General features: G+C 62.7%; 1 protein-coding gene across 12 annotated transcripts in view; it reads left to right on the top strand.

Moving 5' to 3' along the window:
- KCNT1 (potassium sodium-activated channel subfamily T member 1) overlaps positions 1–16,198 on the top strand; it is a 63,889-nt gene that overhangs the window by 18,547 nt on the left and 29,144 nt on the right. The window contains exons 1-2 of one of the 12 annotated variants that reach the window (XM_074331381.1): positions 6,808–7,001; positions 11,916–11,957. The exons of 8 other annotated variants lie outside the window; for them this stretch is intronic. In XM_074331381.1, coding sequence (XP_074187482.1) covers positions 6,847–7,001; positions 11,916–11,957 — 197 coding nt within the window. In that variant the 5' untranslated portion in view covers positions 6,808–6,846. Of the gene's footprint in view, positions 1–6,807; positions 7,002–8,057; positions 8,121–11,915; positions 11,958–16,198 lie in introns of those variants that run through there. 3 more of the 12 variants (XM_074331384.1, XM_074331383.1, XM_074331385.1) reach the window with 3 other exon arrangements.

Here is a 16,198-nt window from a genome sequence, read left to right as displayed (position 1 = left end):
GCCCCTGGAGGCAGCCAGGCCCAGCCCACACCTGGATTTCTGAATTCTGGCGTCAGAACTGAGAGAATGAATTGCTGCTGTTTTAAGGTTCTGTTCGAGGTACGTTGTTATGGCAGCCCCAGGACACTGACAGCCCCCCATTACAGGGTATAAGTGTGGTGGCAGGGCAACCCCAACAAGCCGGAGCCCTAGTGATCTGGCGCCTGCCTCCTCCTCTGGTCACTACGGAAGATTCCAGCTTGGGCCTGCAGGGTGGTGTCTGCCCTTGTCAGGTGGGACCCTCAGGCAGCCGAGGGTGGACAGCCTGTGAATAATATGGCCTGTCCTTTTGCTGGGCTGTCTTCCTGGGCAGGTCCTCAATTGATTGAAAATGTGCTCCAAAGCGGAAATGTTGGAGAAGAGACCCCCTCCCTCTGGCTGTGGGAGCAGGAGAGGGGAGCAGTGTTGCCGCCCCCAGCCAGGGAACAATGGTGACAGCCTGGAAGGGTCACACCACGGGGCGGGGCGGGGTGCCTGCACCCTTCATGACCTTGACCCCTCAAGAGCCCAGGCAGGAGACCCAAGGAGCACGGCTCCAGTGGGGACGCTCCCTGTGAGCCCCCCAAGGGTGGCAAGGGGTGAGGCAAAGGCCTGCAGGAGTGTGGGGGGGGCAGGAGCAGCTGGGAAGGTATTTGGGCTGGGCTGCGGGCTCGGCCAGGTGCAGGCCATGCAGGGGGAGGCTGAGGGTTACACGTGGATGCCCCCAGCTCCTCTCCATGGCTCTGTGGTGGGCAGCTCCCCAGCCTGGAGGGGCCCTGGCCAGCCCTGCTGTGTCTCGGTCCCTTCTGGCTGCACCCTCAGCCCCAGGCTCGTTGGGGTTCGAGTCCTGGGCCCCCTTTCTCCTCACCCCCTCGGTGGGCCCTTCAGCAAGTGGCCACCTCAGGTGTTTTGACAGGGCAAACTGAGGTCACCTCTGGAAGGAGAAACATCCGCCCGCCCACCCCCATCCGCCCCTCCCCCCCAACCGGGGAGCCTCAGACCTGCTGAGCCTGCCTGGCCCCACCCCCACCTAGCTGACTAGAGGCTCACTCTTGTGTGCCTCTCTCCCCACCCTCTTCTTTGCCAGTTTTGCTGCTGTTCTAGAGGACCCATCCAGAGTCATTCACCAGGGCCCAGTCAGAGGGACCCCATGAGCCCGCTGTCCCCTTCCAGAGGGGAGGGTGGCCAAGGACTCCACCCGTGCCTGGCTGTAACGCCCTTGGGGGCCTGTGGCACCAGCGCCCTGGCAGCCCCCCTTGTGTAGGGCCAGCACTCCACACACCAGCCCTCTCTCGTCCCTCTGGATCCTCTGGGCAGGAAATGGGGTGCATCGTGGGGAGGTGTCAGGATTAGCCCAGGCTGAGGACAGCCAGGCAGGGTCCAGGACCCTTCTCAGGTTGGCTGGATGTCGGCCCTGCAAAGATGTCCAGTCCTAACCCATGGAACCTGGGGATGTGACCTTATATGGCAGACTTTGCAGACGTGATCAGGTTACGGATTTGGAGGTAGGAAGATTGTCCTGGGGTGCCCTAAATGCCATCACAGTGATCACCTCATTTCCATCTGGGGTAGAAAGCAGACCAATGAACCTCAAGGTCAGGAGGCCCTGCCCACCCCCAGCTAGTGGCCAGGCCGGCCCCCACCCTACCACTTAGTGGGAAGTAAGCCTCCCACAGGAAGCACAGATTTCGAGTGGCGATTATGGGGCATCTCCCAAGACTCACGCCCTTCACAGGAGGGGGCAGGAGGAGACAAAGTGTCCTCACCAGAACTCAGGGAGCCCCATGTGATGCCAGGTGATTCGAGAGCCTGCAGGTGAGTGAGTGAGGAGTCTGGGTCTGGGGAGCCAGGGCTGGTAGTACCGGGGGGTGGGGAGCATAGACCTGGCTTGGGGCAGACATTGCCCGTGGCCACCAGCATGTCCATCATGCTTGTTCAGGGCAGGAAAATGGTGTTGTGTCCTGCAAGTAGGATTCACAAACCTCTTCTACTCTGGGATGACCCCTGAGACCTCCACCCTGATCCCCAGGACAGTGAGATGTCACCCAGGATTATGGTGCGTTCTACCGTGTTGGGGCCGGACTGCATCCCTCCAAAATTCGCCTGTTGAGCCGCTAACCCCAGCACCTCGGAACGTGGACTTATTGTACAGGTAATTAAGTGAACAGAGGTCATTAGGGTGGCCTTAATCCAGTATGACTGCTGTCGAAAAAGTGGGAAATTTGGAGATAGACTTCCAGAGGGGAGACATTCAGTTCAAGCCGAGGAGAAAGGCCTGGGGCCGACCCCTCACGGCCTCAGGATAACCAGCCCTGCCCTGGACCTCTGGCCTGCAGGATGTGGGACGATAAATGTGTGCTGTTTAAGCCGCCTGGGCGTCTGTGGTGCTTTGTTACAGCAGCCCCAGGAAGTTTATACACATAGCAAAAGGGACTTTGCAGTACAATTAAGGTGACCAATCAGTTGATTTTGAGTTATCCAAAGGAGCTTGCCCCTGTGGGCTCAGTCTAAATTCAGGAGCCCTTTGGAGGCAGAGCCAGTTCTCTGGCTGGAAGCGGAAGACTCGAGGCCCAGGGGTTTTGCGATGCCATTGCTGGCCTAACAGATGGAGGAGCCACGTGCCGAGGAATGAGGGCGACCTTTAGGAACTGAGCCACTGACAGCCAGCAGAAAACGGGGCCCTCAGTGCTGCAGCTACCAGGACCTGCCAGTGACAGATGAGCATGGAGCCGAGTTGTCCCAGAGCTCCAGCTGGGAGCCCCGAGCTGCCCACTGAAAGCCAAGCTCAGCAGCGCTGAGAGAGAGCACAGTGCGGCTTTAAGCTGCGAAGATGTGGAGGTTTGTTACGCAGCAGAGAAAGCGAACGCACCAGGCCTGGGACCTGCCGACCGTCCCGCCGTCTCCACGTGTCCGCCTGCCTCTCAGAGGCCGTTCCCTTTTTCCTCTGCCTCCAGTAATCCTTGTCAACCAGATGTGGGGCCTGAAGGCCTGGTGGGCCAAGCCTGAATGATTTAGGCAAGAGAGCATTTTAAGTGCCACTGGCCTCCGTGTGGCCTCATGTCCTGGTTGTCCCTCCATTAGAGATGGCCAGATGGACACCCTGGGTTAGCGATGACAGCCCAACCCTTCCATGGGGCCGTTATGCTCCCCACTTGTCACCTCAAGTGACCCGTCACCATGTGCACATCAGTCCCAGCCCCCACGGAAGGTCCTCACTGAGCCCCGCGGGCCGCCTTTGCTGTTCTGTGTCCCGGTGTGAGTATCAGCTGTACCCTCTAGCAGGAGCGCTAGCATGTACCCACAATGCAATTCCTGCTGGAAAGCTGGAAAACACGCCCCACGCTGCCTTTCTCTTTACTCGCCAGCTTTAAAAGTGACGCAGCCTCGAACAGGAACCACTGCGGGCAGTTTTTCCCTGGATTCCTCTGCTGGGTGTCCTGTATTGACCCGTGGAGTTACACCATGGGTGGGGGGCTGAACGGTGCCCCCCAAAGATGTCCGTGTCCTAACCCTGGGACCTCTGGATATGTTATGTTAGGTGGCAGGAGGAACTTTGCAGATGTGATGAAGGGTCCTGAGATGGGGAGGCCATCTTGGTGGGGCCCCTGTAGTCGCCGGAGGGCTGGAGTCAGAAGTGAGAACGGAAGCAGAGGTAGGAGTGATGGAGGAAGGGGCCCAGCCAGGGCAGGCAGACACCTCCAGGAGGAGCCCCCACCCACACTTAATAGATTTTAGGTCTCTCATCTCCAGGACTGGAAGATAATAAATTTGTGTTGTTTTTAAGCTACTCAGTTCCTGGTAATCTGTTACGTAGCTGGAGGGAACACATACACCATATTTTAGTGACGACCCCGCTGATGCTCAGTTGTCCCTATCTGGGTCATAGGGGCCCTTCCAGCTACATTCAGTACCCTTTCTTCCTGTTGTGTTTTCATTGTGGTAAGACACACATAACACTGACCATCTCAGCCACGTTTCGGTGCCACCTCAGTGGCATTAGGTGCAGTCACACATTGTGTGGCCACCCCCTCCGTCATCTCCAGACTTTCTTGTCTCCCCAAACTGACACTCTGTCCCCATTAAACACTCACTCCCCTCCCCTCGCCTCGCCCCGGCCCCCCATCTACTTCCTGTCTGAATCTGACTCCTCTGGGGACCTCCTGTGAGGGGGTCCTGCAGGGTTTGTCCTTCTGGGACTGGCTCGTTTCACTGAGCACAGTGTCCTCAGGGTCCATCCACGTGGTAGCGGGTATCAGGACCTCCTTCCTTTCAGGGCTGTGACGTTCCCTGTAATCACTAGCATTGTCTGGTGGGCACTTTGAGAATGTAACCGACCCCCTGTTTGTACCTCCCGTCCCCATCTCAATCTCAGGGTGTCACCACCACCCATTTCCTCACCCTGATGTACCCGTTCCCATCCAGTCCTGCAGGAAGCTTGGCTAGTTTCCCCTTCAAACACACCTTGGACGCCTGTCCACTCCTTGGCTCAGCTGGCAGTCCCACTCTGCATAGAGGAGGCAAAATGACCACCCCTCCCGCCCCACAGGGCTGCTGTGCTCTAAGAAGGAAGCTGTGTTTACAGGAGGCTTAAGTGCTTGAGAAAAGGTCAGTGGTCTTTCTATCTGCCCCACCCCCCACTGCCGCAGTGCTCCAGGTTGCCTTAGTTCTGCGGAGTGGGCAGTGCTGGGACACTTGGGGGCCTCGGCCCCCCCACCAGAGAGACACTTCTCACAGTGCCCCAAGACCGCTGCAGGGGGGCTGTCTGTCCTCCCCACACAGGAAATACTCGACTTTCTATGACAAAAGCGGATGATCGTTTTAAAAGTGAATCAAACCTTTCATAAATGGAGCAGCCCCCAGCTGAAAAGGCCGCCCCACCCCACTCAGCTGTAACCAATGCTGGCAGTTGGCTGGTGGTCTTTCCATACACGTCACGGCAGTTCTCACCACATCTCTCCATACAAAATGTTGGGCATCCTGCTTGTCACGTGACTCTGACCCTGGCCCTTAGACGCCATTGGTACCTGAGGACAGACAGCACTCAGCCAGGAACGGAAAAGACACCTGCACTTGTGGTGGGCGAGCCCGGGTCTGAGCCTTCCAGTGGATGGATGTGACCCGTCTGCCACCCTGAGCCCCCTGAGATGGCTGTGGTTTGCTGCCATTGCTCCAAGCACACAAGCACCGTGTTCTCTTTGTGAAGCCCGGGCAGGTCCCCAGGGGTCCAGCAGCCTGAGACACCCTCTTGTAGCTCCCTGCACCTCCTGTGCGTTGACAGACACATGGATGGCCTCCGCGTTGCCCTGTGGGTGGGCGGCACCCCTGGGCTGTGCAGGGCACTGCCCGTGCCTGTGGTCCTGCTCGCTCTGTGTCTCAGCCTCTCACAGGGTATGTCTCTGCACCAGCAGCTCGAGACACTGCCAGCTCTCATTCTTTGCAGTTGCTGCCCTGTGTCGTCACAGGAAGGGTGAGGAGTGGACGCCACCTGCCTGCCCCCTCTGCCCAGGGCAGGCAGGGGCAAACACCTCGTCTCTCGGGCACATACAGGTCATGAACCTCGGTCAGGGAAATGCGCGTGTGTTTGCCGAGACCACCAATAGCCCAGCGATGTCTGGGGAGGGGCTAGGCAGGGGCTGGGTGTTCTGAGGCCCACCTTCCTCCCACAAACCTTCGTAAGTGCCAGGCCCTCCCTGGTGGCTGGTGGGTCACAAGTGGGGTGAAGAAACAGGCCGTGCAGGCTGAGCTTCCGGTCCGGCGAGTCAGGAGGGCTTGAAGCCCCTGGCGGCTGTTGAGGACAGCTGTGACTCCTTGAGTCGTCTTCTCCCAGCTGGGCTCCAGGGCAGGCAGACCAGGAGCCAGTCCTCCCAGCACCAACACCTGTTACCTGGCCGTTAGTTACCCTCCCGGCCTCGGGCCTTGTCTGTAAAATGGAAGGAGCTGGGCAGAAAATAATGCAGCAGAGAGAAACGAAGCTCCATCAGCAGTGGTGGAGGGAGTCCTTGCTCCTCTCCTAACTGTCTGGGTCTCCTGGGAAAGCCACTTCTTCCCTCAGGGCCTCGGCTTCCCCACCTCGCAAAAGGGACAGAAATCTGCACTGCCTCCGGGTGTCCGTGTTCAGTGAGCCGTTCAGTGCCTGCCACTGTCTGGCAGACCAGCATTCCACCAAACAGCTGCTTCCCCCACGGCTGGGATCGCGTGCCCGACACTGAGCCGAGCCTGGCTTATGGGCATGGATAAAGGAATGTCCATGTGGACTCCCTGATAGCTTTGAGGGGAGGGGATAGGGGACGGGGCCCTGAGTGCCTGCAGGAGAGAGGACAAACAGCAGTTTCCCAACCTGGGCAGGCAGCCGGGCAGGGGCGGGCAGGTGGGCTCTGAGCAGGGATTCTGAGCAGCACCTGGACGCCCAGGGCCCGCACGCGGTGTGAGTTGGGCACATGGCCCAGCACCAATGCGGAGGTGAATGGCCAAGAGCCACCAGCTGTCACCGCGCCACTCCTCCCGTCATTAGGATTATTACTACTACTTCCGTTACAAGGCAGCCCCTAGCAGCCGCGGGGCGCTGAGACCCCCTCCTGCATGGGGCGTCCTTTGCGCTGGGGGCCTCTCAGGGTGGGGAAGGCTATAAGCCTGGGCATTCCCTGCCAGCGGCGGCGCGTGGTGGGGGAAGCGGCCGCCTCCCCTCAGCTTTCCAGCACCCGCTCCCCTATCCCTCCCCCTGGCCGTTCCACTGCGGCGGCAACGCGGGGAGGGCGCGAGGCGGTGCCGAGATGGTAGCGCCCGGCGCCGCCCCCGCCTCTCGCCGCCGCCGCCGCGCGCTCCCGCAGGATGGCGCGGGCCAAGCTGCCGCGCTCGCCGTCCGAGGGCAAAGGGGGCCCAGGGGGGGCCCCGGCCGGCGCCTCGGCTCCCGAGGAGCCGCACGGGCTCAGCCCTCTGCTGCCGGCCCGCGGCGGGGGCTCCGTGGGCAGCGACGTGGGCCAGAGGTAGGGGCGGGGGCACCGCCGCGGGGAGGGGCTTTGCATCCCCGCCGCTTGCATCCTGCACTGGCTCCGCTGGGCTGCATCTGCCTGGTTGCCTGCAGCCCCGGGAAGTGGGGGGACGGCCGGGGTCTCCCCTCCGAACTCCCACCCAAGCGCCCTGACCATCCAATGTGTCTCCAGGCCGCTTTGGGGACCCTGCTCTCCCCTGCTCTTAGAGGCTGAGTAGAGTGGGCCTGCAGGTAACACTGGAGGGAAGAAAGGAAGTGGGGACCTGGACGCTGTGCCCTGTGGCTCAGTGACCCCAGTCTGAGCCTTGTCCCACTGGAGACCACACTCATGTTGGTTCCAGTGGCTGCTTGAGGGGAGGCAGGGCTGGCATCTGTGTCCCCACTTCAGAGGTGAACAGTGTGAGGCCCAGGGAGGCCGGGACGGGTGGAAGGCTGCACAGCAGATTGGAGCTTGTCAAGGCTCAGGCTCAGGCTCCCTGGCGCAAGCACTTGGAGCTGGTGGCCGCCAGGCTGCAGGAGGCAAGTTCTCTAGGAAAGGAGCCTGTCTGGGCAGGGGGCAGAGCCGACCCCTCCCCGGCCCCTCTGTAGGTGTGGGCAAAGCACAGCACCCCCATTTCACTGATGAGGACACTGCGGCTGGGTCCACGGCACTAACGCCAGCCAGCACCTTTCCTGTGTCGGGAGCCCTTCTAGATGCTGCGGGGGAATGGAGATGAATCACAGCTGCCCCGGTGTGGGCACACGTCGTGGGCACGAAACCTGTGCCTGGCAGACAGAGGTGCAGGCTGGGCTGGGGCAAGGACAGCAGGGACTTTCTGGAGCACAGGGACATGGGCAGGGGGCTTCCAGGCAGAGGGAACTGGCAGGGCCAAAGCCTGGGGAGGGGTGATGGGCCATGTCAGGGCTGCAGTGGGGGGGGGGTGGCAGACACTTGGCCTGGCAGATGGCAAGACCCAGGGTGCCTGGGGAGCCTCTCCCCGGCCCCTCCTACCCGGCCACAGGCTGGCCAGTCCCTTCCTTGCTCTCACACCCTGTTTTCTGCTTCTCAAAGCCTCATGGGGGAAAGCGGCCAGCGGTGTTCCCATTGGCCGGAGTAGACTGCTAAGGCTGGACAGTAAGTGCTTCTAAGAGGCCCTCCAGCAGCTAGTGGGCAGCCCCTGGGCAGGAGGAAGGTGGGTGCTCGCCAAGGCCCTGGGGAACAGATTCCTCCGCTCTGCATCCTCTTCCTGGATGCTGCGGGTGGGGGAGTGATTCCGGAGGCTCTGCTTTCAGCCAGCCTGGCCCCTGTGAGGGTCTGGTTCCCTGCACTGTCCAGTTCCTGCATCTGAGCCCGCAGTGCAGCATGGGAGCTGCAGCTGCCTGGACCCCTCCTCCATGAAGCCTGCCCCTCATCCTGTGCTGACCCGTGATAAGGGCGGCCTCACTCTGTCCCCCAGCAGCCCCTGAAGTGCAGGGTCCTTACCAGCCTCCTTTGCAGAGCAGAGAAGGAGGCCATCACAGCCTCCTGCCGCCTGGTGCCCTACAGCTTCCCCTCCCCAGGCGCTGGACGCGTGCTGCAGACTTTTCTCTAGACAGCAGCAGTAGGGAGCCATGGCAGATTCCTAAGAAGAGGAGGACTCGCAAGGAGGGAGACGGGTGCCCTCCGTCAGAGGGAGCTGCTGTGGCCATAGCTCCTGCAGCTGCCCCATCCCACATGCCTGGCTACCTTCCGGAGCCAGCCAGGGTCGGGACTCACTAGGTCCAAGGTCCCCAGGGTGGCCCCACCCCTGATGGGAAGGCAGTGAGCAGAAGGAGGGGTCTCCACTGCCCTTGATGGACGGAGCCACAGGGAGGTGCCTGCTATGCCCAAACCCCCGATGCCTGCTATGCCCGAGCTGCGGATGCACCACCCCTCTGTCTCTTGGATGCTGTGGGCCTCACCTCCCCCCAGCCTGGGCTTCCTGGGCTTAGAGCCCGTGGGTCTTCTCCTTCCTTCTCTGCCCTGCCCCGCACAGTGCGAGGTTAGAAGGCCTGACCTGGGTAAGGATGATATCATGTGAGAGCTTTTGAGCAAAAGAGCCCAGTGAGGGAGGGGCTGGCCATGTAGTGAACTCCCCAGGTGGGTCAGGCTGGGCTGCTGCCACTTCATGCCCCCAGCAACTCTGGAGCGAGATGGCCTTACCCTTCCTGGGGTCTGCCACCCAGCCTCACACCTGGCTGGGGCTCCAGTGCCAGGTGCGCTGACCTGGAAGGAAGAACTAGGTAGAGGGGTAGGGTGGGCGGGCAGGTGGGGCTGGAGAAGAAGGGCCTGGCTCCTCAGCTGCCCCCACGGTCTGGGTTCTGCCCTAAGCGAGGGGCTCCTTGGTGTACTCTTGGTGGGGACCCCTGGGGGAGGCTGGCAGGCATGGCAGTGGCCTTGGCGGGGTGGGGAGTGCTCGGGATGGCTGAGTTTGGGGTACCTGGAAGCACAGCAGGGGAAGAGCTTCAGGCCGGGGAGTGGGAACCCTCATGTAGGTGTGGATGGGCCCTTGGGAAGGTGAGGAGCAGGAAGCCAGGGGCCAGGACAGAACTCTGAGGTTCCACGGGAGGCAGCGGGCAGAGGTCAAGGGGGTCCTCAGGGCAGGAAGAGGGGAAGAGCGGTCCACAGGAGGGGAGGATGGAGGAGTGGATGCCACCACAGGTGAGGCCAGTGAGCTTGGCAATCAGGCTGTTTGAGCATGGCCCCCTCCACCCCCACACCTCTCCTACCCCTTCCATCCCCACCCCCTGCCATCGGGTAGTTTCAGGGGTGGGGCTCACTGACCCAGGACCCTTAGTCAGAGGGAACATCCATCAGAGGAGGGGGGCTTGCTCAGAGCTGGACTCATCAGAGGGTTTGGGGAGAAGGGAGGAACAAAGGCCCAGAGGTGGGGTGTGGCCTAGGGAGAAGGCCTGGTGGAGGTGGGGCGGGGCCTGGTTTGTAGGGGCGGGGCCTGGTGGAGACTGGGCGGGGCCTGGGAGGAGTGAGGCTGGCACAGGTGGCCCGAGGGCCCTGGCTGGGCAATGGAATCAGCTTCAGCCCCAGGCTGGAGCTGCAGAGAGTGGCCAGGGGGCCAGCTTGACCTTCCAGGACCCCCTCTTAACCTGACTGCATCTCTGTCCACTGAGGACAGGCCTGGAGGATCAGGTTGCAACTGGGGGCTTCTGGAAACCATGGGGGCTGGGGAGGGGAGGGGAGCAAGGACTGCAAGAAGCACCCCTCACCTGTCAGCTCCCCACTTGGCCAGCCCAGAACTATCCACTTTGCGCTGCGGCCGAGTGGGCCCACTCTGCATGCCCACGCCTGGCCTGAGGCGTGCTCTGAGCACACAGACCTCTCCATCCCACACCTGCCTCCCCGCCCCCAAGCTCTCAGCCCAGCACCCAGCCTCTGTCTCAGGGCGCTGCTCTCCTGCTGCTCTCCCAGAATTCGTGCCGTTAATGTCCCGTGTCAGCGGTGACCTCTGGCCTATCAAGAGTTCAACTGTGGTTGAACCCCGCCCCGACCCCAAGTCCACTCCCCCTGGTACCATAGGTTCAGGAGATGGTCCTGGGGCTGCTCCCACTGCGCCCCCTCCTCCCTGCAGGTCCATACCTACACGTGGCCCCTCCCCTCCAGGAAACTGGACAATCTCCACGTGCTGAGTCTTCTCTCCGGTCAGCCCCCTCACCCCTTCACCTACTCTCTCTTGGTGAGTTCCTGGTCCCGCTGCCACAGGCTGCAGTTCTGTCAGGCTCCTGCCACCCCCTGATGCAGCTGTTAGTTCACCTCAGAGCTGGGGCAGCACCCAGGCCAGTGCAAGAGAACCTGAGCCCAGCAAACATGCAGTCTTCCAGAAGCTCCCAGCGACCCCAGCCCTCCCAGTTAAGCCCTGACTTCCCAGCCCTGCACCCCACCCTGGCAAGACCTGGCCCACCCAGGCACCAGGAGCTGGTGGGCGGCACCATGGCAGGTGGGCATGTGCCTGCGACCCCACCCTTGCAGGCCTGCCCACTCCTCCCTGCTGTGGCCTCCTCAGGAAGGCAGTGGTCCTCCATGACCCTTGGTTTCCTCTTCTGGAAAATTCTTGCTCTGAGGATTACGAGAGGCCCTGTCATCCTCCGGAGGAGCTGGCCCCATGCCTGCATCATCAGCAGAGTGGACCCTGCCCAGCCCCCCCCCCGCCAGTACTCAGAGCTGCTGGGCTCTCCCACCAGCCTCTTCCCTCTGTCACAGGCCACGCCCACCATCTCAGTCTAGAAAACCCTGGGCCAGACCCAGCGGAGGGGGTGCACCTGAGGGTCCCCCAAGAAGCATCAGGTCCCCACCTGGGCCTGTGCTGAGGAGCAGGGCCGGTGGTGCCGTGGCCCATAGAGGGCAGGGGAGTGCAGGGGAAGTTGGCAGTCTTGCAGACCCGAGCCCTGGCTGTCGCATCTAGCCAGGTGGCCCCGTGGAGGGACTGCCCCTTGCTGCCATCAGCTTCCTGGGTGTAAAGTCAGGCTAATCATGCCCCTTCCTGGACGCCGGGGGTCACTTGGTGCCTGGGTGGGCTTGCAGAGGAGCAGCGACAGAGCACTTGTCAAGCCTGCCAATCGGCTGTTGCTCGCTTAGCTGGAGGCCGGTGGCCCAGTCCTCGTGTGCAGGCATCTCAGGTGCGGCCATCATCCCATCCGGCATGCGCTGGCACCACCACACCCTGTGCTGTCTCAGGCACTGAGGGGGGCCAGGGCCGGTCAGAGTGTGGGCTCCTCCCGCCGGCCTGGGGGCTCCGAGGGGCAGGGGTGTGTGTGCATGGGCGTACTGTACCCTCTTCCCTCGGACCCTGCCTGGAGCCTCCCTGCTTGCCTGTGCCACCGCCTGGTCCAGGAGGCCAGGCCCCTGTCCATCAGCTCATCTTCCACATTGACCTGTCTGCTCCATGTCTGTCTCCAGGCTTCATGTGGAAGATTTCAGCCTGGACTCTTCTCTGTCTCAGTAAGTGCTCTGCAGGGGAGGGGACACACAAGTGTCCTCGCACCCCAGCGGACCTAGGGAGGAGGACAGCTCAGGCTGTGCTAGCCCTGAGGGAGAGTCCAGTCTCCCCGCACCACCAGCCCTGCAGCCCGAGGGCAGGGGTGGGGTGTGGTGGCCAGCACCCCCCTGCAGTGTATTGCTGGGCCTGGGGGGTGGGGCGAGGCTGGGGACAGGATGGTGGGTGGTCCCCCAGGGTGGAGCGCAGGAGTAGGAAATGGGCTGTCCAGAGGCAGATACCCCACGTCCCCCTACAGTGGTGGCCAGAGGGTAGGATCGAGGAGCCCCACCGTGGTGCCTATAGGAGAACAGGCAGGCAGATGACGGCTGGCACCCCCGGCTTCAGCCCACCTGGGCCGCCTTCGCAGGTCCAGGCCTTCAGGTGCTTTCCCTGGCTTCAGTTAAGATTTAGGCAGAGGTTGGTCTTGAGGCGGGGCCCAGAGCCCCCTCGGAGCACCCAGGTCCCAGTGCATTCCCGGGAGAGAGCCCCACCTGCTCAGGCCCACGGCCTTCCGTGTGGTCACCAAGTGCGGCCTGATTAGTTGTTTCATGATTAAGGTTGCCTCAGCAGCCACGTTCCCTCCTCCCTCGGTGATGCCAGCCTGTGACTCCGGGGCTGGGCCACACACTGGACTTCGGTCTCCTGGCCACATCTCCCGGGTGCGGTGAGATGGAAGGCGCCTCCACCACTGGCAGGCCCCCCCAGCTCCACCCCGGGCTCCCCAGGAATGGGTCAGGCCTGTGGGAGGGAGTGGACTGTCTGCAGCTGCCTGAGGGCGAGGCTGTGGGTCCTGCTGTCCCACAGTTGTCATGGAGCAGACGTTCCTGGGCCCGTGGAGGCCCAAGGAGGCTCGCCCTGGCCCCTGGCCCCTGACCCAGCGGGAAGGTGCCAGAACAAGGCCCCGCTGGGAGTTGAGTGCTGTGGTTGCCGCGGGGCTGCCTATGGGGGGAGGGGCGCAGGCCAGGTCATCTGTTGTTTTGAGAAGTCACTGCCCACCCTCCCTTTCCTCAGTTTCCCAGGCTGCTCTGTACCCACAGGTACTGAGGAGGTTGACCAACAAGGACGGAGGTGGGGGTGAGGGTGTCTGTGGTGGCGGGCTAGCCTGGAACAGCAGGTGGCCCCAGGAGCTAGCCTGTGGCAGGGGGCCAGTAGCTAGAGGACAGCCTTGCACCCCCTTCCAGCCACCCTTTGAGGTGGATCCAGACCCCTGATGAGCGTCTGGGGGGATGGGGAGAGGAGGGATGTCCCCAGCAGGGGTCTCTGCTGATGCCCCCACCAGCCTCCCACAGGGGAGGCAGCAGGCTTGGGCTGGGAGTGGGGTGCCAAGTGTCCTTCATGCCCCATCCCCCGCAGCCCCTGCCCCCCAATACTCTGTGACTCCAGCCCAGCTCTTTGCTGGCCCACCCATAGGACATGGGGCTGCATGGAGAGGGGCGGGGGAGACACCTGTCTGTTCTTGCCTGGGCCCCTGGGCCGCTCACAGGCTCTGCCAGGTCTCAGAATCGCCGGCTGCAGCTTGGTGCCAGGCCTGGGTCCCTTTGCCGCTGGCTCTGCGGGCTGGTGAGTGGAGCCCCAGGTGCCTGCCAAAGTCACCAGCAGCGGCGAAAGACTGAGAGAGGGAGGCAGGCTGACCTCGGCCCCATGTGAGTGCACGGCTGTCGTGGCCTGGAGCGTGGGCCTGCCCCGCCGTGTGCCCGGTGCCTGGCCCTGTGCTTACAGCTTCCTGGCACAGGCCATCTATGCCAGAGCTGCCTGCCAGGAGTCCCCGAACAGCCTGCCGGTCAGTCTGCGGGGCAGCAAGGAGAGCTGCGCCCCCGGCCTCCACCCAGCCCCCTCGTCACTGGGTGGCCGCCCTTGCCTGGCAGGTCCCATCCTGGTGGGGGGTGTGCGCACAAAGGGGCCTCCTCAGGTCCACCCGGTGTGGGCAGGACCCCGGGCACAGGCAGGGGCCAGTAGAACACAAGCTTAATTTCTCTGTTGTCACAGCACCCCCTGCCAGGCACCCTACAACACCCAGGACAGGCGGTCCCTGTCACTGCCTGGTCCCCAGGTGAGGAGGCCGAGGCTCAGACAGGTGGAGGGTGCTGAGCGGCAGGGCAGGTGAGGGGCAGGCCCATGTCTGGCCTCTGACTGCCAGGCCAGACCATCCGTGGTGAGCCCTGGGGGCTGCCGGTCCGGGCAGTGTCCAAGGGGCTCTGCATCAGCCAGGTCTGCCCAGCACCCACCAGACTTGGGCCAAATTATGCCCATCGCCTTACATGTGCTTCAGGGCAAAAGGCTAGTTAGTAATTAACGCTGTGTGGTGGTGCTACAAGGAGCGGGCGGCCACAGCTCATGAAAGATGAAAAGGGAAGAGGCTTTGGAGCATCCCTGGCCCTGCAGGCTCGACCTCATGGGCCCAGGTCTGCGCCCCGAGAGCGCCTCCCTCTGGAGGTGGACACTGCCTCTGAGGCCGAGGGGGCTATGTAGACGGGGTCCACGCCCACCTGGGCGAGGGGCCAACGGCCAGCCAGCACTCACACCATTGAGGGGTGACTCTGGGTTCCAGTTCTGGGGCACGGGGAGGGGCCAAGGGGTCTGGAAGTGAAGGTCGGTTGGAAGGGGGGTTGTGATTGGGGTTGGGGTCCTTGGGGAAGGAGCTGGGAGGGTCCCTGGCAGAGGAAGCAGGAGGAGCCAGCCACTGGGGGCTTCCTGGCCTTTGCCTCAGTTTCCCAGCTCTGGGCTCAGTGGGGAGGGGGGGTGATGGCATAGGAGGGAGGGCCAAGGGGGCCAGATAAGGGCTCTGTGTGGGGCATGCCTGAGTGTAGCGGCAGAGTGGGGAGACCCCTCCACTGAGGCTTGGCTGTGACAGGGCAGGAGAGTGTCGGGGAGGGTGTGTTTCTGAGCTGGGTGTCCTGGGGCCCGTGTGTCCCTTGGGGACACCATGGGCCCCACTGTGGGGCATCTGCCCCCCGAGCTGACCAGATGGGGCCCAGGTCCAGCCTGGCTTGTCTGAGCCCCATCTTCATTTGACCAACTCCTCTGAGACCTGCTGGGGTGTCCCCTGACCCAGCTCCAGGTGGTGCCTACAGAGGGCGGGATTTAGGGGTTCAGAGGTGACCTGGCAGGGTAGGGGAAAGCAGTCTGTGCTGGGGTGCAGTGGGAGTGCTGGGTGCACTGACTTTGGCTCTGGGTTGGGACCCTGCTGGTCTGTGGGAGGTGTGTCCTGAGGCCCCGGCCCCAGGAGACCAGGGTGTGGCTGGGTGACCCACCTGTCCCAAGACCTGAGAGTGGGGAAGGCCCACATCCCCAGGTCCTCCAGGGCTCTTGTTGAGTCCCGTGACCAGCAGAGGCCACAGTGGCTCTGGCCAGGCCTCCAGGATCGCTTGGGCAGAACTGCTCAGTCCCTCTGCCTCCTGTGGCACGATCGTGGCATGGAACTGTGGGTGAGCAGGCGCTGTGCTCCCTGGACGGGCTTGTCCCACCCCACACCATCCCCAGGGAGGCGGGCTGCTTCCGCCTGACATCTGGGGAAGGCGAGGCACAGGGCATGGCCTTTCCAACCCAAAGCCTTGCCCCAAACCCCTGGGTTGCTGGTGCCTCTGTGTCATTATGGGGGAGTCCAGCTTATAGCAACGCCCACGGGCTGGTCTTTCGGGATTCCTAAGACCGTCCTGCCAATGGGGACAGACACAGCCAGTGACAGAGGGCCCAAGAGGCCATGCGTGTGGGGTGGCCATGCCAACTCAGAGCAAGGCAGGACCAGCACCCCGGGCATGGGCCACTCGGGGCGTATGTCCCCTGCATCCAGAGGGAAACAGTGCGAGATCACCATGCCTACCTGCTCCATCCATCCTGCCTGCTGTCAGCACAGGGGGCCTCATCCCCGTGGAGTGACGAGCCCTCGCCTGGCCAGCACAGCTGTGATGTCTGGGCAGCTGCTCATTGTCCCCAGGCCCACATTACCCAGGAGACCAGATGGCCCTCTGCACTCTGCCCTGTCCACCTGACATGCTCCTGCTGGGACCACTGGGGTCTGTGCCCAGGACACTGGGAGCCTGGCAGGGCCTCGGGGTGTCTGGGGATTGGCCAGGGGTGCAGGTGGCCCATCTGCCCAACCATCGTGCAGGTGCAGTGAGCCTCCGGGCATAGCCACCAGGGGCCATCATACAGAGCAACTCGCCATCTGCTTCTAGAACATTCTGTGTAGAGGATGTGACGTGTT

The sequence above is a fragment of the Rhinolophus sinicus genome, linkage group LG04, assembly GCF_036562045.2.
Source record: "Rhinolophus sinicus isolate RSC01 linkage group LG04, ASM3656204v1, whole genome shotgun sequence".
In the NCBI taxonomy this organism is placed as follows: Eukaryota; Metazoa; Chordata; class Mammalia; order Chiroptera; family Rhinolophidae; genus Rhinolophus; species Rhinolophus sinicus.
The sequence above is the reverse complement of the archived record's forward strand: the minus strand, read 5'-3'. Positions and strand labels throughout refer to the sequence as shown.